This window comes from Eschrichtius robustus, chromosome 6 (assembly GCF_028021215.1).
Source record: "Eschrichtius robustus isolate mEscRob2 chromosome 6, mEscRob2.pri, whole genome shotgun sequence".
NCBI classification, from domain to species: domain Eukaryota; kingdom Metazoa; phylum Chordata; class Mammalia; order Artiodactyla; family Eschrichtiidae; genus Eschrichtius; species Eschrichtius robustus.
Window position 1 is genome coordinate 39,051,251 of NC_090829.1, and position 25,862 is coordinate 39,077,112.

At 39.2% G+C, this 25,862-nt stretch overlaps 1 protein-coding gene across 3 annotated transcripts; it reads left to right on the plus strand.

Moving 5' to 3' along the window:
* The first annotated feature begins 1,271 nt into the window (after positions 1-1,271).
* Positions 1,272-24,176, plus strand: MFSD1 (major facilitator superfamily domain containing 1). Of its 3 annotated transcripts, XM_068546173.1 has the most exons (16): positions 1,272-1,531; positions 3,694-3,746; positions 4,689-4,801; positions 6,588-6,630; positions 6,943-7,010; positions 8,496-8,604; positions 12,648-12,750; positions 14,903-15,001; positions 15,522-15,633; positions 16,560-16,616; positions 16,965-17,121; positions 18,409-18,506; positions 19,132-19,244; positions 20,936-20,983; positions 22,260-22,317; positions 23,470-24,176. In XM_068546173.1, the coding sequence occupies exons 1-16, from the start codon at positions 1,360-1,362 to the stop codon at positions 23,471-23,473; spliced, it is 1,407 nt and encodes a 468-aa protein (XP_068402274.1). In that variant the 5' UTR covers positions 1,272-1,359; the 3' UTR covers positions 23,474-24,176. The 3 variants fall into 3 exon arrangements, with proteins under 3 accessions (XP_068402274.1, XP_068402275.1, XP_068402276.1); XM_068546174.1 differs by lacking the exon at positions 23,470-24,176 and having other exon boundaries at positions 22,260-22,321; XM_068546175.1 differs by lacking the exons at positions 1,272-1,531; positions 3,694-3,746 and adding an exon at positions 3,811-3,970.
* The last annotated feature ends 1,686 nt before the right edge of the window (positions 24,177-25,862 follow it).

Genomic DNA, 25,862 nt, shown 5'->3' on the forward strand with positions numbered 1-25,862 from the left:
CACATTTCAAGTGTCAACTTGTCACATGTGGTGATGGCTACCTATCGGACAGTACAGAACAGTGATGATATTGAAAGCTATGGGGCTGGATGGGTGGAAGAGAGCCCAGGACTGGATTTTGGAGCACTTGAACATTTAGAGTTCAGGTAGAAGAGGAGGAGCTGACAAATGAGACAGCAAATGAGAGCCCAGTAAACTAGGAATAAAACAAGGCAAGTGTAGTGTCAAGGAGGCCATGAGAAGGGGGCTGTGAACTGCATCAACTGACGCTGAGAAGTGGAGTAAGATGAGGACAGAGAAGTGACCACTGTGATTGGGAAGATGGAGTTGTTAGTCATCTAACAAAAGTCAGCTTTATTAGACCGAGGGCTCCTCCTTTGGAGCTGAAGAGACCATGGGAGGTGGAAAGTGGAGTCCTCTTGTGCAGACATCTCAAAGGCAACACATTCCAAACTGATCTATCTTCTCTGGCATCCTCCTCCACTCTCTTCTCTTCCTATATTCTGATCTCCATTGGGGAGCCCACGCTAGAAATCTGGGAGACGTTCTCAAAACCTGCCTTTCTCTCAGACCTCATAAGCTATTACTCACAACGTCATCCATTTCACCTGCGAAATACTTAATCTGTTTCCACTCCTCACCCCCTCCGCCGCCACGTTACCCCCAAAGCTAAACTGTACACTTACTCTCCCTTTCCCAAACGCCTTTCCCAGGCATTCCTATAGAATTCAGTGCTCATTTCAGCCGCTGTTCTCACTACATTCATCTATTCACCAAACTGGTCTTTAAAGTATCAGTTTCTGTCGATCTCTCCAACTAAACCGTGAACTCTTTGAGGTCCAAGAGCTTGTCACACTCCATTTTGTATTCCCAGTACCTGGCACGTAACTTGATACATCATAAGGTGCTCAGTCAACTGTGTGTTATTAAGAGTAGCCAAACAGGCTGCGGAGAGCAATGCTGCGAGAAGGGCGGCGGGCGTTTTCGCCTTTTTCGCGCAGGTGGGATCACGCCTGGCGTCGGGCCCGAGGTGAGGCCCGCACTTACTCCGAAGGAGCGGCGCGAGGGCTGCAACGAGAGCAGGGCAAGAAATGAGAGGACACCGCGGTCGACGGTGGAAGGCTGGGGTTCCACGCCTACACAGCTTGTGATGAAAATGAACATCGCCGCCTACCCTGTTTCCCTGCCGGCCCTGCCCACCACGTGATCACGCCCACTCACGTGAGCGTAACCCTGCTAGACCTGCCGCGGCGTCACATGAGCAACTGCGGTCACGTGAGCACTGTTTTCGCTGGGCTCGGGCAGCGGCTTCTTCCTGGAGTTGTAGTCGCTGTCGTCTCTCGGTCTCCCGTCGACCCGATGGAGGAGGAGGAGGAGGAAGCGAGGGCGCTGCTGCCTGGCGGCCCCAACGAGGCCGGCAGAGGCGCTCCCGTTACACCCCCTGCCCCCGGGGCGCTGCCGGCCCTCTGCGACCCCAGTCGCCTGGCGCACCGGCTTTTGGTGCTGTTGCTGATGTGCTTCCTTGGTTTCGGTGAGCCGGCCGGCCTGGGGGGGTGGGGTTGATAATAAGGAATTCCCGATTTTCTCTCGGAGCTGCGCTGAGCTCCTAGGTGCCACGCGGCCTCAGGGAAGCTACTTGCTTCAGCTCCTGGGCTTCCCTTCTTTTCCTTTCGCGACCGCATCCAAGCCTGTGGACGTTGCTAGCTATTCAGCGTCCCGAAGGTGGGGGTCAGGGGACTGAGCTGGGCGAGTTTTGTCCCACTCCTTTGCTCTCCAAGAAGTCCCAAAGGCTAGCAACTTGGCCTCTGGGGCCACAGATACGAAGGAATTCCTAGATCGTCAAGGTTACTCTCATGATACTTTTCTTTTAATCCTTTTTAAAAAAATTTTGTATTGGAGTGTAGTTGCTTTACAATGTTGTATTAGTTTCTGCCGTACAGAGAAGTGAATGTTATACGTATGCATATATCCACTCTTTTTAAGATTTCCTTCCCATTTAGGTCACGACAGATCATTGAGTAGAGTTCCCTGCTATACAGTACGTGCTATACAGTACGTTCTCATCTCTTTTATTCATAGTAGTGTATATGTGTCAGTCCTAATCTCCCAGTTCGTCCCACTCCCCCCTTCCACCCTTGGTAACCCTCTCATGACACTTTGTTCAGAAGGAATTCATAAAGATTTAACTGGCCCCCTTCCCCCAAAGAAACCCCACACATACTTTAAAATTTTTGATTGAATAATTCGTTGGCAGTTATTTATATGTTTCTCGCCCTCTTTGGTAAAACGTATGAGTGTGTCTTGATAGCTTCAGTGAGTAGATGTGTTCTTGTACTCTTCCGCTCTGCCAGTGTGAAGCAGTCATAACTGGATTGGACTGGTGTTTGGTTTCAGTCATGAAATTTGGTGACTCTGACAGCAGTTAGTTTCTGGAGATAATTTTTAAAATATCTGCCTATTATATTCCAGCAACTAATTTATTCAGCAACATTCTAATGTCAATATCAGTTTGGTATGAAAGTAGTAATGTGTTTTTCATGGGCTGGCTGGAATCGGTGGAATCAACAGATTTAGGAACATGATGGTGGATTACTTTATGCTACTGCTGGAATATATAACTAGGCATGGAGGATGCTTTGCACTTTAGTTTCTTTGCATCTCTTTTTGTTCCCCCTCTTCTCACTTTGTGGAAAGATGGTGCCCATTCATTTGCTTTAAAGCCTGAGATTGGTATCCCTGACAGTGATTAAAGCAGGAATCATAAATTGCTGAGTTTAGGAACAAAACACAAGAACAACACGAAACACTTAAAATACCACGTACTTAAGCAATTTATTTTTAGTAAATTATGGTTACCTGGGTGGGTTTCAGAAGCCAGAGTCATACCTTTCTAATGACAGTTTTCTTTCTTTTGAACTCGTGGCTTCTAATGTATACTTCTAGACAGAGTTCGTGGAGAAATGGAGGCGGCATTATCCTGTGCCTATAAAAAAATCTGTCGATTTTATTACTGTAAAAATAAATCTGAGTTCATGGATGTCCAATCTCTCTCCAGTTCTCTTTCTTACCCTCCAAAGGACGTTATTATTATGTTTTAATTTAACCCTTTAGAACTCTGTTTTATTTTTCTTCATTCCTGGCACTGTATTTGCTAAATTATTTGATCTTGGGTATGCTGTTTGTAGAATTAGAGTTCTTGTTTTAAAAACAGGTTTAGTCAGAGTAGTTAAACTCCATTCCTCTGCTCTCAAGGTAAGTGGTGGCTTTAGGTAACATTACTAGGAAACTGCTGAGGATGTTTCTGAAATTTTTAGTGTATGTGTGTTTTGGTAGCTTTAAGGAAAATACAGCTGTTTCATGAAGGTGCTAATAAAACAATAGACGTACAAAACATGATGAACGTAAGGTGGAAGAACAATTAGTTGTTGATTAACTTCTTAATCCAGGTTCCCAGTATTTGCTGTGTATGCAGGCTCATAATTTGTAAATAACTTGGCATGTTTTCTGTGGATTATTTGGCTGCAATTTAGAGAATATTGGTGGACAAGGAAGTGGTCCAAAAAAGGTTCCAGTGTCAGTCTTCGAGCCCGTAGTATAGACATTTAAAATCAGCATTTGAGTAGTAATTGCAGCTTGAAACTTTTATTTGGAAAGTATTATTACTTAAAAGAAAATTGCTTTTCCTTTTTCTAGGCAGCTACTTTTGCTATGATAATCCTGCTGCCCTTCAGACTCAGGTTAAACGGGTAAGTTGACTTTTCACCTTTGTTTCTTTTGTTGGCTCTGGAACAGGTATACTTTTGAGGCATCATCAGCTCTCAGGTTGCCGGGTCGGAAACATTGTCTAATGGATCCATTTTAACATCCATTGTCACCAAATTTGTGTGGGCAAGGAGTATTCTTGAGTTGGAATGAATGGCCACAAAAATTCATTCATAGCACTTGTGACTTGATATCGTTTCACTCTTAGGTAAGTAATTGCTATTTCTACAGTATTGCCAAAAAGTATTTTGGCAGATTTTTGTTTGCATTTCTCTCATTGTGTAATCATTGGAATGACAAATGATTTGGTAGGATAGCATTTTGCTTTCTTAAATATGTTTTTGTTGTTATTTCATTTTTAAAATGCGGCTACTGATTCCAGAGGATTGTCCGTGTCAGTATTTTTAGTCTGGCTTTATAAAAATATATTTGATATTTACAGTTTCTTGTGTATTTAGATAGTTTTTTTTTTTTCCTTTGTAAGTTTTTTCACCTTTGGATAGGAAGAAATACATAGATTGGCCCTTTACATTCTAGAATGAAAGGGAAGGAAGATAGGAATTAGTGGAGAGGAGGGAAGGGATAAGCTAAGATCGCCCTTTTTCATGTGGGTGTAGAACCCCACAGCAGGTTGTACATGGGGAATAAAATGTAGAAGATACAGGCAGATGCAGACAGAAGTGGTCCCAGTAGTGGAAGAGCTGATTGATCCTGAACTCCATGAAGCCTCTGAAATGACTGCACACTCAGGAAGTTCCTCGGTGTGACCATTTTTTTGGGGTAGCGGCCATAGCTGTCATGAGAGTCTCAAAGCACTTAGCAACTGCAAATGATTAAGAAACGCCTGCCCTTCCAGAAAGAATGTTTTGATTTGTTAGTTGCTAAACTTAACTGGAAAAAAATAGTTTTGTTTTCTTTCCATATAGGATATGCAAGTGAATACCACGAAATTCATGCTGCTGTATGCCTGGTATTCTTGGCCCAATGTAGTTTTGTGTTTCTTTGGTGGTTTTTTGGTAGACCGCGTATTTGGAATACGGTAAGCTTGGGAAAAATCTCACTTACGGGTAAATACGATTATTAAGAAAACACAGAACTAGATTAAGTATTTCTAGAAAGAACTGAATAAACTTGTGTATTGACTGTGATAATCTGCATTAGTTTTTGTGTGTGTGTGATTTTTATATCTCCGGAATTTTTTTTTAAAATAAATTTATTTATTTTTGGCTGCATTGGGTCTTTGTTGCTGTGCAGGCTTTCTCTAGTTGCGGCGAGCGGGGGCTGCGCTTCGTTGTGGTGTGTGGGCTTCTCATTGCGGTGGCTTCTCTTGTTGCTGAGCATGGGCTCTAGGCACGTGGGCTTCAGTAGTTGTAGCGCACGGGCTTAGTTGCTCTGCGGCATGTGGGATCTTCCCCGACCATGGATCAAACCCACGTTCCCTGCATTGGCAGGCGGATTCTTAACCACTGCGCCACCAGGGAAGCCCCTGGAATTGGTTTTCAAAACTTGGTTGGTATTTCAGTTAAGGTAAATGCTGCTCAGGGAATATGGTAGCTCAGTTATCTAAAGGTAAATTATGTCCTCACTTGGAATCAGCAAAGCAGGGTCTGAATCCTTTTGCTGCCACTTGCTCAACTTCCTAGCTCCTTTGAGCTGTTCCTAGCTTCCTGATCTTCAGTTTCCTCATTGGTAAAATATGGATAGTAATTCCTGCCTTGCAAGGTGGTTATAAGGATTGAGAGAGATGGAAGGACAGTATTTGGCATGTAGTTAGTGTTTACCTCTCCCAGCCCCAGTGAGATTTTCTCTTTTGCCTTTCTTTAGGCATCAAACTTTTTGTGACCACTCCTCTTAGCTGAGGAAGGCATACATTATAAGCTCTGTCAGTTTTCATCCTAATGATTGATTGTGTGTGTGCTGTTAGTGGGGACTTTAGGAGGGATGTAGTCTGGGAATATTTTCGGAAGGCAGAGGGCAAAATGACGAGGGGTTTTCCAACCATGTTTGGTGGAAAAGAATTGAAGAAACTGTAAGTGTTTAAATTTGGGGACTAACTTTTAAACATTTTGAAGAGTGTATAAAGGAGGACTTAAATTTACTTTGCTTGGTCTAAAGGGGTAGAATAAGTTTGAAATTCAGGGAGCCAGATTCCATTTAGTATGATGGAAACTTTGCTTGATCAGGGTGACAGGTGGGGCTGTGAGTTGCCTTGGGACCACAGTGAGTTTTCCAGTGCTAGAGAACATTCAGGAGACTCTGGTATGACCATTTCACAAGGATCTTTGGAGGGATTTGAGTTTCAGAAGAATGATTTACTCATAGGATCTTTAAGAACTCTCCTAATACTGGTATTTTATTACTCTGGGGAAACATTAATGAGCTATTCAGAGTGTGGGATACTAGAGTAGGCAGATTTATAAGTGTATTTGCATGGTTGCTATTTTTCCTTTTAAAGATAGTTTTCAGTTATCAAGAATTATAACCACTTAAAATTACTTAATCTAGAATTCCTTGGAGTCAGTCCTAAAGTCAATAAAAATTTTATAAAGAATGTCCATTTTTAAATGGGAACCCTGGGAACTTCTTGAAGATTATTTAATAAGTTGTGTTTAAGATATGATAATGGCTTAAACAAGTGTATGCCATCACTAAAGCCTCTGGAATCCCCTTGGAAGTCAGGACTTCTGTAGGTCACCATGCAGCCTAGGAAGGCTGCTGACTTCAGAGGCCGACCCCTTTCTCTGGAGGGAATGCAGAGGGGTCAGAGAAACCCAAGAAGGACTCGGTGATATACTCTTCCTTCATTGTCTCTCTTTCTCTAACAGGTGGGGCACCATTATTTTTAGTTGCTTTGTTTGCGTTGGACAGGTAAGAAAAGACAAAACGTTCATTGATTCATTGTGACAGTGACTCTTGAATTCTTGTCTCATTCCACCAGCAAAGATGTGTTTAGTGAATGCCTGACTTAATTAAGCAGGGCTCACAAATTCCCGTGTAATGTAATGCATAGTCCATTTTAAGCCTTGAGACAGATGAACCTTGATACTTAAATTTCACAGATTTACTAAGAAAGAATATTAAAATCATTGTAGAGGTTGTGTTTCATCATAAGTCACTTATTTCTCTTAGATTCCTTGAATTTACTTTTTCTTTGATCTTACGTTATATTCTACATTACAGGTTGTTTTTGCTCTGGGTGGAATATTTCGTGCTTTTTGGCTGATGGAATTTGGAAGGTTTGTGTTTGGGTAAGTTATGCATGATTTCACTTATCCCAACATATTACTGTTTTAGTGTTCATCTGTCAATTTATTAAAGATTTACAAAAAAATATATTATTGTATCTTCTGGAGAATTACTTCAAATCCTTGAAATCTAGCTATATTTGTAAGATTGTTCAATGGTTGTCTTAAGTTTCCTTTAAAGTAAGCAACAATTTTGAGGGGTCATAGTTAACTCTGTGTAGGGTTTGAATATTAAATAGTTCTCCAGAAATGATAATTTTCTTAAGTGTTTTGCTTTTCTGTTGTATTGAAGACTGTGATTTAAACCTCATTTAGAAAAACATAGACAATCATTTTCTAGGTTGGTGATTAATGGACATTTTGCTGCTTCTTAGCGGGTATGTGTAGGTCCTTTTGAACCATGTTGAAGAGGCTTGAAGGAGTAAATTACCAGAAGACTAACTGCTCTTAATGAATTTCAGTGTCTATTCAGTAAGCCCATTCTGAGTTCAGCCTTGGGCTTCCTGCCCAGAGGGATGCAGATGACATAACTTACTCATGCTTTTTACAGGTACCAGGGACATGTAGACATAGGTGACACACCCACAAAAGTGCTCTAAGTGAGAGAGAAGGAAAAAAAATGTATATAAACATATGAAAGGGATTCAGAGATGGAAATGTGGTCAGAAATGGCCTCGTGGATGAAGTGGGCCTTGACATCAGTGTAGGATTTGGATTAGTAGAAGAGGGGAAATACTTTTGGACGAGGACAGTGATGAGGAGGGCTCAGTGTTAGGATGCAGGGGAGAGGAAGCTCCTACGTAAAGGTCAATGTGTAGAACTTACAGAAGGAAAATTAAAATCCGGGAAGTAGGAGAATGTCGAATATGGAAGATACTGGCCTGAAAAGTGTGAATTTTTGTGTTTTCACAAGTACGGACCGCTCTCCCCACATGAACATTTTATATAGCATAGATGGTGATGTGGTAGCTCAAACTCCTTTTATTGCTGATCGTGGTTGTCATTGCAGTATATTAAATTACCCACACTTAGCAGTATAAAACAACCCTTACATTGTGGGCTTTGTGGGTCAGGAATTTGGACAGGGTACAGTGTGCACAGTGTGTCTGTGCACCTGATGTCTGGAGCCTGAGCTGGGATGACTTGAAGGCTGGCACTGCTGGCTGGAGCACCTAAACAGGGCCTCTCTTGGCTTTCTCATAGTGTGGCGAACTCAGGGTAGTTGGACTTCTTACAAGGTGGCTCAGGGTTCTAAGTGTGAATGCTTGAATGGAAAGGCACATCTCACCTTTTATAACCCAGCCTTGGGATCACACAACCCTGCCTCCACCACATTCTACTGGTTGAAGCAGTCACAAGCCCACTTAGATTCATGGGAGGGGACATAGACCCAACCTCTTGACGGGAGGGGTGTCAAAATTTTACACCTGCTGCTTTGCCAACTGGGGTATTTCTTTAAAAGCTGTGACTTTTCTTTCCTTATTTTAGGATTGGTGGGGAGTCCTTAGCAGTTGCCCAGAATACATATGCTGTGAGTTGGTTTAAAGGCAAAGAATTAAACTTGGTGTTTGGACTCCAGCTTAGCATGGCTAGAATTGTAAGTATGACACAGATAATGAAGCCAAATGGGAAGCAAAAGATTGAATGTTGTAGTTATCTCTTAAAGATTACAGGATGAAATGTGTTTGTGTATAAGTTAGGTATTGATTTTTTATATATTTTTCTAGACCATAGTATACCATTTACCTGACTTTAATTAAGGCATTTCTAACCTTATTTCACTTAGGAAACAGTCTAAAATGGCTAATTGAGCATTCGTTAGTTCAGAGAACCTGAGCATTGGGATGGATCATATAGATTTTGTTGTCTAATTTCTTTACCCATTTTCGGCGTTCCTGCAATGAAAGTCTTTACATATGGTCATCCACGTTCTGCTCACACATTTCTAGTGATTAGAAGCTCACTCTGTGATGGGACCACTCGTCTACTACAATTAACTCTGTGAAGCTCAGTCTCCCATAGAGATGAGATCTGCCTGTACAAGTAGCTTTTAGTGATTGTTCCAACTTTTGCCCTCTAGTGAGTGTTCATTTTCTCTGCTGCTCAGCAGCACTTGGCTTATGAAGACAACTCTGAAGGTCTTGGTCAGACATGCTCATTTCCTGTGCTTGTCTAAGCCACATGACATGGGTTTCAGCTCTCTGACTGTGGTGCTCCCGCCTCTCTGGACTTCATCACAGGTGGTCAGTACTCCTCAGCAGCATTTGGAACCTGGAAGTGATCATGGTGTTTCATGATAGGGGATCTGGTAGAGGGTACCCAGGGGAACAACATTATGCTATTATAAATGCAACCTGGAAGGTGTTTTGGCCATCCCAAACCCTGTTAGGTTTTTTCCTTTATGAACTCCTGTGAATAGAGTTTTTTAAAAAGATCCTTGCCATTAAAAATCAAGGTTTTAAAGACTGTGAATGGCATGAAAATGCTTGGAACATAGTCTTAAGGGAAGAAATCCAATACAAAAAAATCCAGTACAAATGAAATATTTTTAATGTAATATTTCATCTTATGAAATATATAACACATACATATGTCATACATATATAACATTTCTATATTTTTGTGCATGTAGGCTCTTTCTAATTTTCCAGTATTATAAATAGAGCTGTTGTGCAACACTCCAAAACTTGTCTGCATCTCTGATTATTTCCTGAGGCTAGGTTGCTAGGAATGGAATTATCACTGAGTCAGAGGGTTTGTTAGGGTTTCTTAGGGCTGTTGAGACATTATTTCCACCTTTTCCTCTCAGAGGTGTTTGCATCTCCATCTGTGGTATATGAGAGGATCCTTTTTATTGTAGCTTTGATAGTACTTTAAAAAAGTCATTTTATCAATTTGATAGGAAACACCTAAACATTATTTTAATTTGTAATTCTTTGATAACTAGTGTGGTTTTCCACATTTTCTAAATTTTATCCACAAGGACATTCCTGGTACTTCCTTATGTATCTTGTGCAAGTCGAGACACGTCTGTGGCAGCTGGTGGATCTCATCATCTAATAACTTCTAAAAGAAGGAAATAGGAGCAGTTGAGCAAGACTCATTCTCAGGGACGCCATTGTGGTTACTAGTGATCTTCATGTTCTTTTCTGTGTGGTCACAAACTAGTTATAATCCATTCACCTGCGTCCCAAGGAGCCCTAAGTTTCTAGAAAGGAATCTCAGGGGCTTCTAGGATGTGGGGTGGAGGCCATGGGAATGGTGGGGGGACCTGAGGAGGAGGTGGAGGGAGCCAGATCTCAGGCAGCCACCTCTCCGTCAGCCAGGGTGGCTCGGCTCTGATCTGGTTGGTGTATTTAGGGTCCTTGTGAGATGCACGCAGGAGACCAAAGGACTCCATTACAGAGTTGGTGGGGTAGATGGAGGTTCAGTCTTTTTTGTGCTTCTCTTGGCCCTGCACATACTCAGAATGATCATAGAGGTTCCGGCTTTACCTCGCCGTGACTTTTTTGTTGGCTGAGCTGTGAGTTTGTCTGATTTTAGACCCTTGGACTGTTATCATTCAGGCAGTGGACTTTTCACTTTTCTTATTATTCATGTCTTAGCTGGGGGTTGGAAGTCCAGCACTCTTTTGATTTTCCTCTGTAATTTGTTACTTTTAAAAACTCCTTATTTCAACAAATATTTATTGAGTACTTGCTAAGCCAGGTCATGTTAGGCATTTTAGAATTAAAGGGTTGTTAAGACAATATGTTTTTGAGGGGCTTGTATTTTTGCTGATATTGAGGAAAGTTTCCAGTAGGTCTCCATTTATACCTTATTCAGATGAGCATCTGAATAATACCACTGGCTAACATTTTGTGAGAAATAGCCATGTGCGATTTGCTGCTGTATTTGCTGTGGGAATATGGTTGAGGACATGTTCATTTCTCAGTCTCCTTATCAGTAGCGTTTAGCACAGATGACACTCCCCTTTCCTTGATTTCTTCTCTTGGGTTCTAGGGCTCTACAGTCTCATAGTTTTCCTCTTGCCCTTCTGTCTGCTCCTTCTACCTCTTTTGCTGGTTCCACCTCAGTCTTCTCAACCTGTAAATGTGGGTTTGGTCATTGGACACCCTCTCATTTCTTTTGACACTCACTTCCTTGGTAATCTTATCTAGTTTTGAAGTTTTAAATAGTGTGTCTTTGCTCCTGAAGTTACATTGTCCAGGCCTTTCCCCTGAATTCCACACCCGTATGTGCAGCTTCCTCCTTGACATTTCCACTTGGATGTCTAGTAGGCGTATCAAACTCAACACAGCCAAAGCCCAGCTCTTAATGTTTCACCTACTGTCCTCCAAACCAGCTCATGCTGAAGTTTTCTCATCTTCAGTTATGAGCAACTCTGTTCTTCCAGGTGCTCAGGCAAAAACTTTGATGTCACCCTGGGCCACTCCTTACCCCCATCCCTAACCCCACACTCTCCACGTATTTTCCATTGGCAAATCCTGTTAGCTCTACCATCAGAATATGTCTGTATTCCGACCACTTCCCACTGTGCCCACTGCCAGTGTCCCCAGTCCAAGACCTATCGTTTCTGTTCTGCATTATTGCAGCCGCCCCCAGCTGATGTCCTTGCTTCTGCACCGTCCTCACTTATAGTCTGCTTTGGATATAGCAGCCAGAGTGAGTCTCTTAAAACGTAAGGGATTGTGCCCCTTCTCTGCTCAGAACCCCAATGGCTTCCCATCTCACGCAGAGTAAAAGCCAGAAGTTCTTATTACCAATAGCTCGCCTTCCCACCAGTTCCTCTCTGGGGACCTCGTCTCATCCTCTCCCTTCTTCACTGACACTGTTCTAGTCTCTACACTCCTTGCCTTGAGCACGCCGGACAGCCTCCCTCTCGGGGCCTGTGCACTGGCTCTTCCTTCTGCCTGGAGTGCTGTGTTGTTCTTCCGGTGGCCTCCCAGCTTCCTTCAAGTTCTTAACCCAGAGTCACATTCTCAGCAAGGTCTCTACCCCTTTTTAGTCTCCTTCTAGGCTTTATTTTTTTTTCCTTATTTTTTAGAAGCACTCATTGCTGTTTCATATACTGTATATTTTACCTCTTCTACCCCACTAAAATGGGGTTGCTCTCTATGAGAGCTGGAAATTTTTCTGTTTTGTTCTTTATTTTATTCCCAGTAACTAGAACAGTGACAGGCATGTAATCAGGGTTCAGTAACTGCTAAATGAAAGAATAAATGAATGAGGGTAGTACTATTACTGTCTTCTAAAGGACGATCAGAGGATGAAATTTTTTTGTCAGATGTCAGGATCAGGAAAAGCTGTGCTTTTTCTGAGCCAAAGTTTATTTTTGTCTTGGGTACCCTGTGAATTTTATAATTTGTGTTTCATTTTTGTTTAGGCTACTAGGAAGATCTAGATGTACTGTGCTGTTTTGAATGCTAGCATTTTCTATAAATTGGCATTTTTGTGTGGTAATCTTATCTGTGGCTTTATCCTAGGTTGTTAGCTCTTTCCTTGTAGTGTTTTTTAAAAAAATTATCTGTTGTTTAATCTGAACCCTATTATACCTATTTCTCTAAGCTGACATCCTTTTTTTCTGAGCAAGACAGATAGAAATGAAAATTATGTTGTTTTTTTTTCCTTCTCTTTCAGGGAAGTACAGTAAACATGAACCTCATGGGATGGCTGTATTCTAAGGTTGAAGCTTCATGGGGTTCTCCTGGTCACACAACCCTTGGGGTCACACTTATGATCGGTTAGTGAATCCTGAAGTCCCACCTTTTATCTGTCCTGAAAGCTTATCATAGGAAATGGTATGACAGAGAGGAAAGAACACGGGAATTGCGCTTAGACCACTTGGTTATAGTTTTGCCCGTACAGTTCACTAGTTCTTGGACCTAATTAGACACAGTGAACATAGTGGCAATCATTCACCCCATTTGTGTTTTTATTTCCACTTTCTTAAAATAAGGATCTTATACCGCCATGTGTGCTTCAGGTTTTTTTTTTTTCTTTTTAAAATAAGGATAGATTTTTAAAAATTATTTATTTATTTATTTATTTTATTTTTGGCCGCATCGGGTCTTAGTTGTGGTGCGCTCCAGAGCGTGCAAGCTCAGTAGTTGCGGCACATGGGCTCTCTAGTCATGGCACGTGGGTTCCAGAGCGCGTGGGCTCTGTAGTTGTGGCGCGTGGGCTCCAGAGTGTGTGGGCTCTTTAGTTGTGGCACACGGGCTCAGTAGTTGCTGGGCACGGGCTTAGTTGCCCCACCAGGGGTTGAACTTACGTCCCTTGCATTGGAAAGTGGATTCTTAACCACTGGACCACCAGGGAAGTCCCTGTGCTTCGGTATTGTTGTGATGAGCAAATGAGAGTGTATGTGAGAACTCTGAAAACAGTCAGGGAGTTTGTACCTCTAAGGTGTTCATTAATAGTCTGTAGCAGAAGGGAGAATTGTTTCCTTTTGATCAAATTCATTTCATGTGTTTATGGAGCTTAGATTTTATAGAAGTCAGAGGTGATAGGATGTGATGGGAAATCCACTAAGTTGGGAGCCGGGAGTCTAGGTTCTGGTCCTGGCTCATTTTGGACAGGAAGTTAACCTCTGTGTCTCAGTTTTCTTCTCTGTAAAATTGTGGGTGTTGGACTAAAACTGTATAGGCCCCTTCTGACCCTAAGTTCTGTTGGCTAAGGCTGGGTTCTGCCGGTTGCTGGGTGGGTCACTGAGAAGTGGATGATGCTGTCTGGATTTACCACCTGTGCTTCTTCTCTGAGCAGTGAATTTGTCTAACTGAGCCCCACAGGATGTGGAGAGCTGCTTGCAGAGCCCTAGGGAGACCTGTGGGTGCTGGGTTGAAGGTTCTGTGCCGTCTTTTATTCTTTATATTCCTTGGTACAGGCTGGTAAAGGGAGGACAGTGAGAGGTAATCCTAGATGGGCAACTTGTGTCTAGAGACTCCTTCTTTCTCCCCCTCCCTATCAAATCCTTTGCCACTTAAAACCTCTTTCTTACTTTCAAATTCTCTTCAGTATTCCTTCTAGTTCTCTCCACAGTGGAGAATTTGAGAATGTTAGAGAATTTTAGAGCCAGAAAAGATCTGTGCCATCAGATCAAAGCCTCTGATTTTACACTTGGGAAAATTGAAGCCCTGAGAGGTTAAATTCCTTGCCCAAGATAAATCAGCTTGTTACTGCCAGAAGTAGAACCCACGTCTACCGACTCTTTGCAGTTTTTCGTATTATGTCATATTATGTCAGCCAATTAAAGATTTCATTTACTTTACTAAGCTTCTTTTTATTAAAAATTTTGAGAAGTGTACACTTTATTTACTGTTTATGCTGATTCGCTTTAATGATACGAGGTCAACATTAGTGAGTAATGCCGAATACCTGAAGGAGAGTGAACGGGCTGTGCTGTGGGAGGATTGGGGCCCTTGGGGCTGCCACAGGGTAGGAGCAAGAGTTAGACTTGGGAAGGAATCAGAAGGAACATGAGGTGATCACAGAATCAGACTTTGCTTTTACAGTTTGTTCCCCCTGGCATCCATCAATAATTGGTGCTTAGACTGAATTAAGAAATTAGGACTAATTTGCTAGCTGGTCATCAGCTTTCTTCAATCTATATTCTGATTATAAGACTAGACTAGTTTGTTCTAGTCTTTCCCCTCTAATCTCCAACCTTCTATCGGGAAATAATATACAATAGTAATAGCGACTGCTGTTCGTTGAGTGCTTCCCAATGCACTTCCTTCCCTTCTGTCCTGATTTAGTAATTGTAGGCTTTTCATATATGTGTCTAGATGCCATCCCTTTAACTTGCTAAGTATTTTGCTGTTAATGTAATGTGCTGCCTTTTAGGAACCTTCATTTTGGTTCTCTTTTAAAAATCTCTTTTTTTTTTATTATAGGGGGTATAACATGTATTCTTTCACTAGTCTGTGCCTTGGCCCTTGCTTACTTGGATCAGAGAGCAGAACGAATCCTTCATAAAGAACAAGGGAAAACAGGTTAGTCTAAATGCAAGAAAAAGTTAGGCTTTTAGGAATTACGGCCTTTTTGAGATAATTTACAATGAGGTAAATTCCTAATGTAGTGTTGTAAACCCAGTGAGGCTTAATACATGTTTATTAAATCTCTTTTTTTCCACTTTAAAAAAATTTTTAATTTTATATGGGCGTATAGTTTATTTAAATCTTTTATTTCCAAATCTATTTCCACTTGTCTACATTTTTGGATACTTTTTTTTTTCCCCTTAAGCGGTTTTGGCAGAATTTACATTCTTGATTGTACTTTGTATATTTGCAAAGTGATGAGTGTTTCTGGAAGAGAGAAAGAAGGTAGATACTAATCTTAGATTTTGCATTTTCTGTTGTCTTTTTAGGTTATCCGAGAAACTATATTCTAGTGATTTACTGAGAAAAGTATTTTTTAACTGAATTGCCAAGGTTAATCACATGATAAAAGAAAAATAATCTTGACTTAGAAATGCAGAATTACACTGACAGCATCTTCCCTTTCTTCTGTAAGGTGAAGTTATCAAGTTAACTGACGTGAAGGACTTCTCCTTCCCCCTGTGGCTCATATTTATCATCTGTGTCGGCTATTATGTTGCTGTGTTCCCTTTCATTGGACTTGGAAAGTGAGTATTCTCTAGCATTCCGTTTTTGTTGGCTAAATTATAATGAGAATTCAATCACATAAATGTAATTTTTTTAAGATATAAATTTTGCGTCTCTGTTATGGTTTATATTTTCACAGGAATTGTTTTACATCCTGGGACACAACTGATTTTCTTAGCTTAAGGTTTAGTGTTGGTTTAATACTTGTTTTAGGTTTTTGAAGAAATACCTAAAACAGTTTTTGATACATAATATTGATTTACTTTAATGCTTGATTTTGGATTTGTATTCTTTTTTATTTCCTCTTTATTTCTTTGTTAGGAAGCCTCTTACTGAGAAAGGAGACAGTGCATTAGCTCATAGTGACAGGGCATACATATCTCCATTTGTTAGGACTGCATTTCTGCCAGACTCAAATTCAGGGTTTACATCAAATTCTTCTTTGCTTTATCTTCTACCTTCTCTCCGTTTTCATGGGCAGCTACTTAAACAGAGCAGTGTGTGAGTGTGAGTGTATTTGTTGAGATGCATCTTTGTAATTATAACCTTTAAATTCAGGCTGTCATTTTACAGTTTGAGACAAGAACCTTATGCATTATTTAGCAAAGAACCCGTCCAGTATTGCTTTTAAGGAAAAGAAGCCATCTTAATTCCTTGTAGTAATACATTTGGGTTTCTGAAAATTTGTGTGTATTGTTTGCTGTACACGTAAAAGAGGAAAAAATAGATATTGATATATTTTATTTAGTTGGTGAAGTACTTACGTAAATACTAAACCTTTAGCCAGTTGCTCGAAGATGGATATCAAATAAGATGGGAAAACAGTATAAAGAAGGGAAAGTTGACTAAACTTATTTTTATTCAGTGTTATTTTGCCTTTATTTTTAAAAAACAGAATAGTTCTTTCTAAAGTGTCTGGTTTTTTTCCTCTCTCTTTTTATTTTAGAGTTTTCTTTACAGAGAAATTTGGATATTCCTCCCAGGCAGCGAGTGCTATTAACAGGTATTCCATTAATTCTGTAAGTGCTTAGTGTGGGTCTTTAATTATAACCCGATGTTATAAGAGACAGAAAAGACATATGTGAACTAACATCTACAGTGTGAAACAAAGGCTGTCTTGGGTCTTGATTCTGAATGGCCATCTTTGCATTAAGGGAAAACCAAAGAAGTCTTGGACCACTGTTTATATCTTTATATTTCTATTTACTGCTGACCATTTTAGAAGGATGTTAAATTAAATGAGCTAGGGTTTGCTTTACCTAATCATTTTAGGATTTAGGACTTTCTGTATTTTTAATTTTTTTTTTCCTGTGATATATTTTATTAAATATCTTTTATATTTTCTGGGCAGTATTGTATATGTAATATCAGCTCCCATGTCCCCAGTATTTGGGCTTCTGGTGGATAAAACAGGAAAGAACATCATCTGGGTTCTGTGTGCAGTGGTGACCGCTCTTGCTTCCCACATGATGCTGGCCTTCACTCTGTGGAACCCTTGGATTGCTATGGTAAAGTCGCTGTGAACATCTGGGGGGCTCAGGGCTTCAGGGAGGACTCTGTACAGCACGTATCAGAAGCCAGCGCTCCGCTCTTCTGATAGTAATGCTTGTGACAGTGGGAAAAACAATGACAATTTCAGTTTCTGCAGAATAGCTATTTTTAAAGTATATAAATATTAATCATTGATGCATAAGATGTTTTTGATTTCATTTGGCCTATACAATAGTACCCTCAATGCTGCTATAGAATTTGAAATAAAATAGTCTTATAAAAGCCAAATGCTTATTAGTTCCGTTTATTTTTCAGTACTTCATTAAAAGAAGTCATTCCATCATAGGTGGCAAAAACATCTGTCAACCCAGTATCCACGATTTTGCGTTCTTTTGTCTTTGACTCTTAGTAGGTCAAAAAGTAATAATGAATTCATCAAGTGTTTGTAATTGTTCTTCAGAATGTCATTTTTAAGACCACAGGCCAAAGTGCTGGCATTTCTTACCTGTTAATAAAAGAATATCTTGAACATACATATTTGTGCACTTCGTTAGAATTCTCGAGGACAGATTCCTAGAAGTAGAAATGCTAGAGCGGAGGCTTTGCACAGTTAACATTTTGATAGATACTGTGAAACCTCTCCTCTAATAACTTTCTACCCATTTATAGCTTTACCAATAATACATGAATGTGTTTGTTTTTTAGTATCCTTGCCATTGTTAGACGTTGGCATTATTTTAATTGTTGCCAATCTGATAAATGATCTTATTTTAACTTAAATCATAAGGTTTCTTCTTTAATTGAAGAAAAAGTTAGCATTAGGTGATGTTTATCAAGCGGTGGTTGTTGTTGGTCCTCTGCTTGGCTCTCCAGTTGGGTGGTGATGACCCAGAAGTAAGATAATGGACTATTGGCGTGATGTTACCTTGATTGCTTAATTTGTAATTCTTAATGAATACTGGGAAGCTAGCTTGCCTGAAACATTGGTACTGACTTTTTGCAAATTAGCTTTATTTTCTTGTTTGGTCTTTGACTGCACCCTGGGCCCAGCCAATTATGTATTCATATCATATAAAATGGTTAAGACAGTGTTGTGTGTATCTTGTCCCTAGAGGGATACTGTTAGAGAGGCCCAAGACCGTTTTGTGTTGAATATGAGTTTTTAGCCTAATTATTTTGCAACACAATTTGCATGGATATTCATATATTAGTTATTATGTCACTCTTGCTAATCTGCATCAAAAGAAAATCACCTTTTGGTAAATATAAGACTTCTTTACTCTTTTCCATATTGCTTTCTATAGTGTCTCCTGGGAGTCTCCTACTCATTGCTTGCCTGTGCATTGTGGCCAATGGTGGCGTTTGTAGTTCCCGAACATCAGCTGGGAACTGCATATGGCTTGTGAGTGTTCGCACTATGGATCATATAATGTCTCTCTCTGCTGTGTCAATTTAATTATCTTATAAAACTCCAGGTCTCCTGAATCTAGTCGTCTTCAGGCTTTTGGGACAGCTCTGAACCTGGAAATAACCAGAAAATCAGTTAATCTATTTGTATTATTATTGTGGCAAAAAAAAATGCTCCGAGCCGCCAGCAAGAGAGCTGGAGATAAGCTACCCCATGAATGAGAGGTCATTGCTGACATGACCATCCCACTGCCCGTTTATCTGAGGGCTTCTCAGTGAGAAGTTGAGTTTCCATCTCTAGCACAAAAGGCCGAACAGGGAACCCACATCTCTGGTTGGTATTCACTTAGCCCTTAGATTCATTCAGTGGGAAGGTGTTGAGTTCAGACTGTACTTGCTAAGGCAAACTCCCTTGCCTTTGAGCCTAAAGTTTAGTAGTGGAAACAGTCATGGGATTAAAGAAACAAATCTAATCAGGTCATTCCTGGTTGAAAACCCTCTTAACACTAATAGTAATGTGGTTTATAGATACTAATATTTATAGTGAATTGGTACTGTGTGTGTGAAGACTTTAGAATTGAAATGTTTGTTTGTTTTTTTTTAAATTTCTTTAATTGTAGCATGCAGTCCATTCAGAATCTTGGGTTGGCAGTCATTTCCATCATTGCTGGCATGATACTGGATACTTGGGGATATCTGTTTTTAGAAGTTTTCTTCATTGCCTGTGTTTCTTGTAAGTGCGCCACCTGGCAACATTTAGTTTCTTTTAATATGCAGCAGAATGTTCTCATTTATACTTTTAGGTTTTTGTTGTTATTGTTCTTTTTTCCATTTTTTTAAACCAAATCCCTAAGATGTATCATTCAGGTTTGCCTAATTCTCAGCCTGTGCATCAGTTTCTCAGCTGGTGACTTTTTAGTTTTCTGAAGATTCACAGGAATTTTTCAGGAGATTCCTGTTCTTAAAGGCAGCGATGGAATCTGCTCTATATTCTGTTTTAAATATTTATGTTTTTTTTTAAATGGTAAATGTCATGTTATGTATTTTTAATTATAATGGAAAAAAGAATGTAGTATGGATACATGTTACAATATCAGTGAACATTAAAAACATCCTTAGTGAAAAAAGCCATACAGAACAGGCCACCCAGATCCCATACTCATCTTGTCTGTTTTATAAATATTTATGGTTGTTAAAAACCACTTTCCTCTTTAGAGTGGAACCATTTGAAGGGTCCTGAGTATGTCCCTGGTGTGAATGTGTGGACATTAGTGTGGCTTAGGTGTGAGTGCTCATTGTTTATTCATTAGTCTATTTTGAATTGTTTTTATACTTAGTCCTGTTATTTAATTTTTACCTGTAATGATTCATTGGTTAAAAATAGGAAGCATTAGGAAACTGCTGAAAACTACAAAAATAAATCAGTATTTTTTCACTGTGTTTGCCTTACACATCAATTGTGTTCATCTGAAAAAAAATGTTCACATAACATATCAGATGTCTTTTATACTTCGATAAATTGTGTTTAAAATGGCAAGCCCGAGTGATGATTTTATCCGACTTCATTTTCATTTACAGGAATAAAGACTGTCTGTACTTGAAATGTGGTATTTGCAGATGATTGCTTATGAATAATAGCCTGAATGCATTTTATTATCTCATAATTTTAGAAATTAGCACATCAAATTTTAAAAATATATTCTTAAATAGTGGGCCATATACGAATTCATAGTACTAGGTTGTGAAAGTGTTTTTGTCTATTTTTGATGCCGCAGCGTGTGGTTTAATTTCAGTCAACGGTTCCTTATAAATTTGGTTCTCAAACCAAACACCACTCCATTTAAAAAGGTTTTTGTTGACGTATTAAAGTAAGTTAAGTGTGCCACACTTGTTAAAGTGAAAAGCCAAGTACCTGACTTTCTGAGGCCTTTACTGGCTCTGGGTTTCTGGGAGTTTAATGGCCACATTTTAATATTTGGTTAATTTGTAAAATGAACATGGTGTTTTCAGACCTAAAACCCCCAAAGGATTACTTCTGTTTGGCTCTCTGTAAAAACATAAACAGTCTAGCAGCTGGCAGGGTTTCGGGGAAGTGCTGGGAACTACCAGCATTACAAAGGGACAGGAAAGAGAAATGATCCGTGGGGGGGTTGGCCCCTTCTCCTGGGGGCAGATGGGTCTCAGTTTCTCTTTTTCTGTCTGCCATCCCTGGGCTCAGGTTTTAAAAATATATTTCTCATGGAGAAAATGGTGTGTAACTTATTTTTAGTGCTTTTTGGAAAATAATGTGAAGAGTGTTTTCATTTTTAAATGCTAGTTAATAAAGATTTGATATTCTAAGCTTTACTTTGTAATTATGATTACATAGGAATCATTGGGAAAAAGTACATGTTTTTAAGGACCTTATGTTTTTTTCATTTCCAGTCTCACTTTTATCTGTGGTCTTACTCTACTTGGTGAATCGTGCCCAAGGTAAGTAGAAGTTCAGGTGTTTTCTTCTTAAACCACAGTGGATCATCGTTTTTTTTTTTTTTTTAATTTAATTTAATTTTATTTGTTTTATTTTTGGCTGCGTTGGGTCTTTGCTGCTGCACGCAGGCTTTCTCTAGTTGCGGCGAGCGGGGGCTACTCTTTGTTGCCGTGTGCGGGCTTCTCATTGTGGTGGCTTCTCTTGTTGTGGAGCACGGACTCTAGGCGTGCAGGCTTCAGTAGTTGCAGCACACGGGCTCAGTAGTTGTGGCTCGCGGGCTCTAGAGTGCAGGCTCAGTAGTTGTGGCACACGGGCTTAGTTGCTCCATGGCATGTGGGATCTTCCCAGACCAGGGCTCAAACCCGTGTCCCCTGCATTGGCAGGCAGATTCTTAATGACTGCGCCACCAGGGAAGCCCACAGTGGATCATCTTGTGGGGCTCCTGGATTGTCTCCATCCAGGAGAGGCTTTATTTCATCTAATGACATTCTGTTCATAGTGATGAAACACATTTTACTTCATAGCATATAATTATGTATTTTGGACCTTCCCATTTATTAAAATCGTTGTCATGTTCTTTCTGGCCAGTTCAATTTAAGTTTTGTAATATAAAATTTTAGATGTTCTTTTTATATTAGCAGAAGGTCATATTAGTATGACTTCTAAAAAAATAACCTAAAGCCCTTCCTATGTTATTGTCTTATATTTTTTAAAAATGAGAAGTAAACACATTTATAGCTGCAGTTTGCATTTTAAGGTTGAAAGTGTTTAATACAGAATGAGAAATTATAGATTTTTTTTATTTGCTCATATCTACTACATTTATTTTTGCTTTTTTTGTTATTTATAAGATTTTGATATTACCTTTATTTATTTTTCTAAACTGGCTTGCCCCTAAGCGTTGTCATGTATTTAGAAGAATGAATACATATGCTGTTTAAATAATTTTAGGTCATTTACTTGAATGCCTCTTAATTTTCACTATTATTGAATATTGATACAGTGTCCCAAAGAACAAAACCTCGAGCAATACATAAGTCCAAATTTTTTAAAAAAATGCTAACATTAAGGAGTGATTATTTGTATCATATAAGGATTCTTAAAAAACATTTTTTCCCCCTTGGGAAGTTTCCAGGAGATAAACTATTTCTTTCTCACCTTCCATAGCCTTTTTTGTTACTTGAAAGCATTTGTATGTGTGCATGTGTGCATGTGCATGTTTGAATTCTACTTAACGATAGTTGTGTTGAAAAGATTCTATGCTTATTTGTATTTTAGGTGGGAACCTAAATTATTCTGCAAGACAAAGGGAAGAAATAAAACTTTCTCATGCAGAGTAAGTATTGAAAGAAAGAAAATTTGTCTTTATTATGAAAATCTTAAAACAGCATTTTATTTCAAGATATTGGGTTTAGACATTTAAGAAATTAGTCTTTTTCTTAAGTTTTGAGAGCCAACGATTATCTCTGGAACTACTGTAACATAATTTTTCTTTGTGTTAGAAAAATTTTAAAGTGTGGATATCAAAGGTTAAAATGAAGGTGATAAAGAACAAATTGGGCTTTAGCTTGCCTTCTGAGAGGAGAGAGAGAGAGACCTGCAGTATTTGTAATTTATTGGAGGAAAGGTCTTTGTCCTGACTTCCTGTGCTGGGCTCACCCTTCCATTCTTCCTCGTATTTTCTTTTTCTTAACTAATTGAGATAATCTTTTATTTTCTCCTGGTACTAACATGCCATTATGTGTTTTCTGACTCACTTGGAACAGATTAAAGTACATAGTGTGGGGTTTAAGTTAAATTAATTTTTTCCATGAGTGCATGCTAAAGCATAGTAGTGATTCTATTTCTTGTTGTTATTTCTAGTTTTTTAGACATTGTATTTTTTATGATTTAAAAAATTTATTTGTAAATATATGCCACGTGACTGTAAGTTTTATGAATTTTGAGTAGGTTAAAATCCGGTAGAACAAGGCTGTGTTTTCTGGGGCTTGATTCTTGGCCATCTCAAATTCCCTTTTCACATAGTAATCCTTCTATAAACAAATGTTGTTAAAATCATGTTTTAGAAGGATTTTTGAAGTCAGAGATACTCAACATGCCATGTGTTAAGTAAACAAAAGGTAAAAATGCAAATATAATATCCTAATTTTATTCAAGAAAAAGTTTGTAGGCATGTGTATTTCTTAAATCCATTACTTACATATAATAGAAAAAATGCTGAAAGAAAAATCCCCAATATTAACAATTCCACTTGAATGGTAGGGTTAGAAGAGGTTTTTTCTTGGCGTTTCTATATTTTCCAAATTTTCTACGTCGATCCTCTATTACTTTTATGATCAAGAGGAGTGAAAAGATTATCCAGCAAAATGTGTAACTTAATATTTGGCACTGCATGTTTTATAGTGGTTATGGTTTTCATTTTGTAATAATGGGGTTTCATGTTTTTTTTCCTCCCTTTTTTGATAATGTATTGCACTGTGTTTTGCAGGTGAGAAGTTTAAGTGACTGTGTCATGAGAATGGGCTGCACATATCATTGGTTTGAAAACCTCCAATCTTTTTTTTTTTTTCTTTAGAGTTTAGTCGTTAGGAAAAATAATGGTCTGGAGAATTATTATATTTATATTTTGAATATATCTATTTTAAAGTATAAATGTGAGGACTGTTTTAGCCTGTGTCTTTTGTATTGCTGAAGAATTCTGCTTTGGAATAGGCTCATCAATGATGAAGTTTAGAAAATTGCATCTGGTACCTGCAGGTGATTTTGAGTAAGGACACTAAATAATGGAAATCTTTGGATCTTGTATTGAGATAATTTTCACAAAGTGTATCTTAGGGATATGGCCTTTATCTTAAAGCAAAAAAAAAAAAGCTTTTAAGGGAGTAGAAAGGATATTTTATATAGAATAAACAGTGGCATTTGTTGTTTAAGCTTTTCCTTCTAAGCTTACCTCTGCTTATAATGAAGAATTTGGGATGAGGTGTGTGGGGTCTCTGTCTCTTCCTTTAGGTTGTAAGCCCCATGAGGGCAGGGACTGTGTCTGTCATGTTGATAATGATTGTGTTGATAGAGCCTAGCGCAAATTAGGCACAAAATAAATATTTTTTGAATGATGGATAAATAAAATGGAGAGTAATTTGGAATAACCTTTTTGGAGGGTAAATTGGCAATATGAATAAAAAGACCTAAAAAGCAGGATGGTGGTGGGCCGCATGTCTTTTGACTTAGCACTTCCATTTCTAATAATTTAAGGAAACCATCAGACAAATATACACATAAATATATTTTAAGAAAGTATCTTCGTTGCAAGGTTGTTCATAACAGCCTAAGATAGGAAACAACCATTTGTTAGGTATGTTGTATGATTTGCTTAAAGTGGAAGATTGAGCAGTCTTTACATGGTTTCATAAGAGAGCATATTGACGTGGAATGGTGGCATTATGTGGAAGATTCAGAGTGCTGTTGTTTTTGTAAAAACAAACACAAACATGTCTGAAGGATATGTACCTAAATGTCTCTGGGTGCTGACTTTTTTTTGGTTATTTGTATTTTCTAATTTTTCAACAGTAAATACTTACTGTATAATAAGAGTTTAAAAAAACCCACAAAGAACCAAATACAACAGAAATTTAAGTGCTACTGTTTGAAGAAAGTGGTAGTTAGGGTTCAGAAGGGATGGAGGTAACAGGTAGCGTTTTCCAAGGAAGTTTCGGAATGTAGGTGGGAGTTAAACAGGCCCTGAGTGAGAAACAATTTGCGTTGACAGGAAGGAAATTGAATGTGAAGGGAACCACAGGTGAAAAAAACGATAGAAAATAGGGGGTAAAGGCACTTATATTTTGGTCCCAGTGGGAGCAGAGAGCAGCTTCAAGTTGTCTGCAAGCTGTCCGTGATTTCTGGAATGACTCAGCCTCAGCCTCAGCCCCCTTGGCTTCTACCATTTGCAGGTTCTTGGAGCTCTGAGCAGAGATTTGCTGCCTTGAGGGCAATGGGGAAAACTTTGGTGTTTTGTAAGAAATACTGAAAAGTTTTTGACATCATACAGGCAGGACAGACAGCCAAACTTACTACAGAATCATTAGTACTTATACCCTTGAGGTGTTCTTATATATGGTCATGCACTCAAGTGAATGTGTCCTCTTCTTGGTGGATCTTTATCAGTCCCAGTTCTTGGCAGCTACCCTGCCCAACTTACTCTGCTCCCTGGACTGATTTTTTTCCCGCATAGGTTTGACTGCAAATCAGTTGTGTAATGAAAATCAGTGGACTTATGAGGCATTCCATTTGGGATTTGCATCTACTTCTTAGGAGTTTGTCTTTTTTGTTTTTTTGAAGAGGATTGCTTTCGGTGCTGTCTCCTAAGATTTAGTAGGGTAGTAGCTTTCTGTGCTTCCATTTACTGATTAGCAAAATGGAATATCACTAGAGTTCCTTCTACCACTCATGTTCTTAATTTATGAAACATATAAGTATGGTTAATTGCCATATGTTAGATATGTATTCACTGATGGATGACCTAAAACATTGTCTAGAGAAATAGCTATCCATTCCTTGCATTCAGTTGATGGCTTGGACAGGATGGGCCCTCTTAGGATGGCGTTCAGATTCCTTTGGGCCTTGGCAAGCAAATGAAGCATGCTCGGACATTTCTAGGATACAGTGGGTTGTTCAGAAACAGCCATAAGTGTGAGATGGTGAGAGTTTCAAGCTTCTTGCCAGGCTCATTCCAACCCCCTCCCCCCTGCTCCTCCCCGAATATTGAGGCTGGTTCAGTTTCCCAAGGAAAATCTGATTATTTCCAGGGTCTGTGTCTTATCACTTTCAGGTAGTTTTTAGCCATTCAAAGCAGACCCTATCTGCCTGAGTAAATAAAAGTATCAG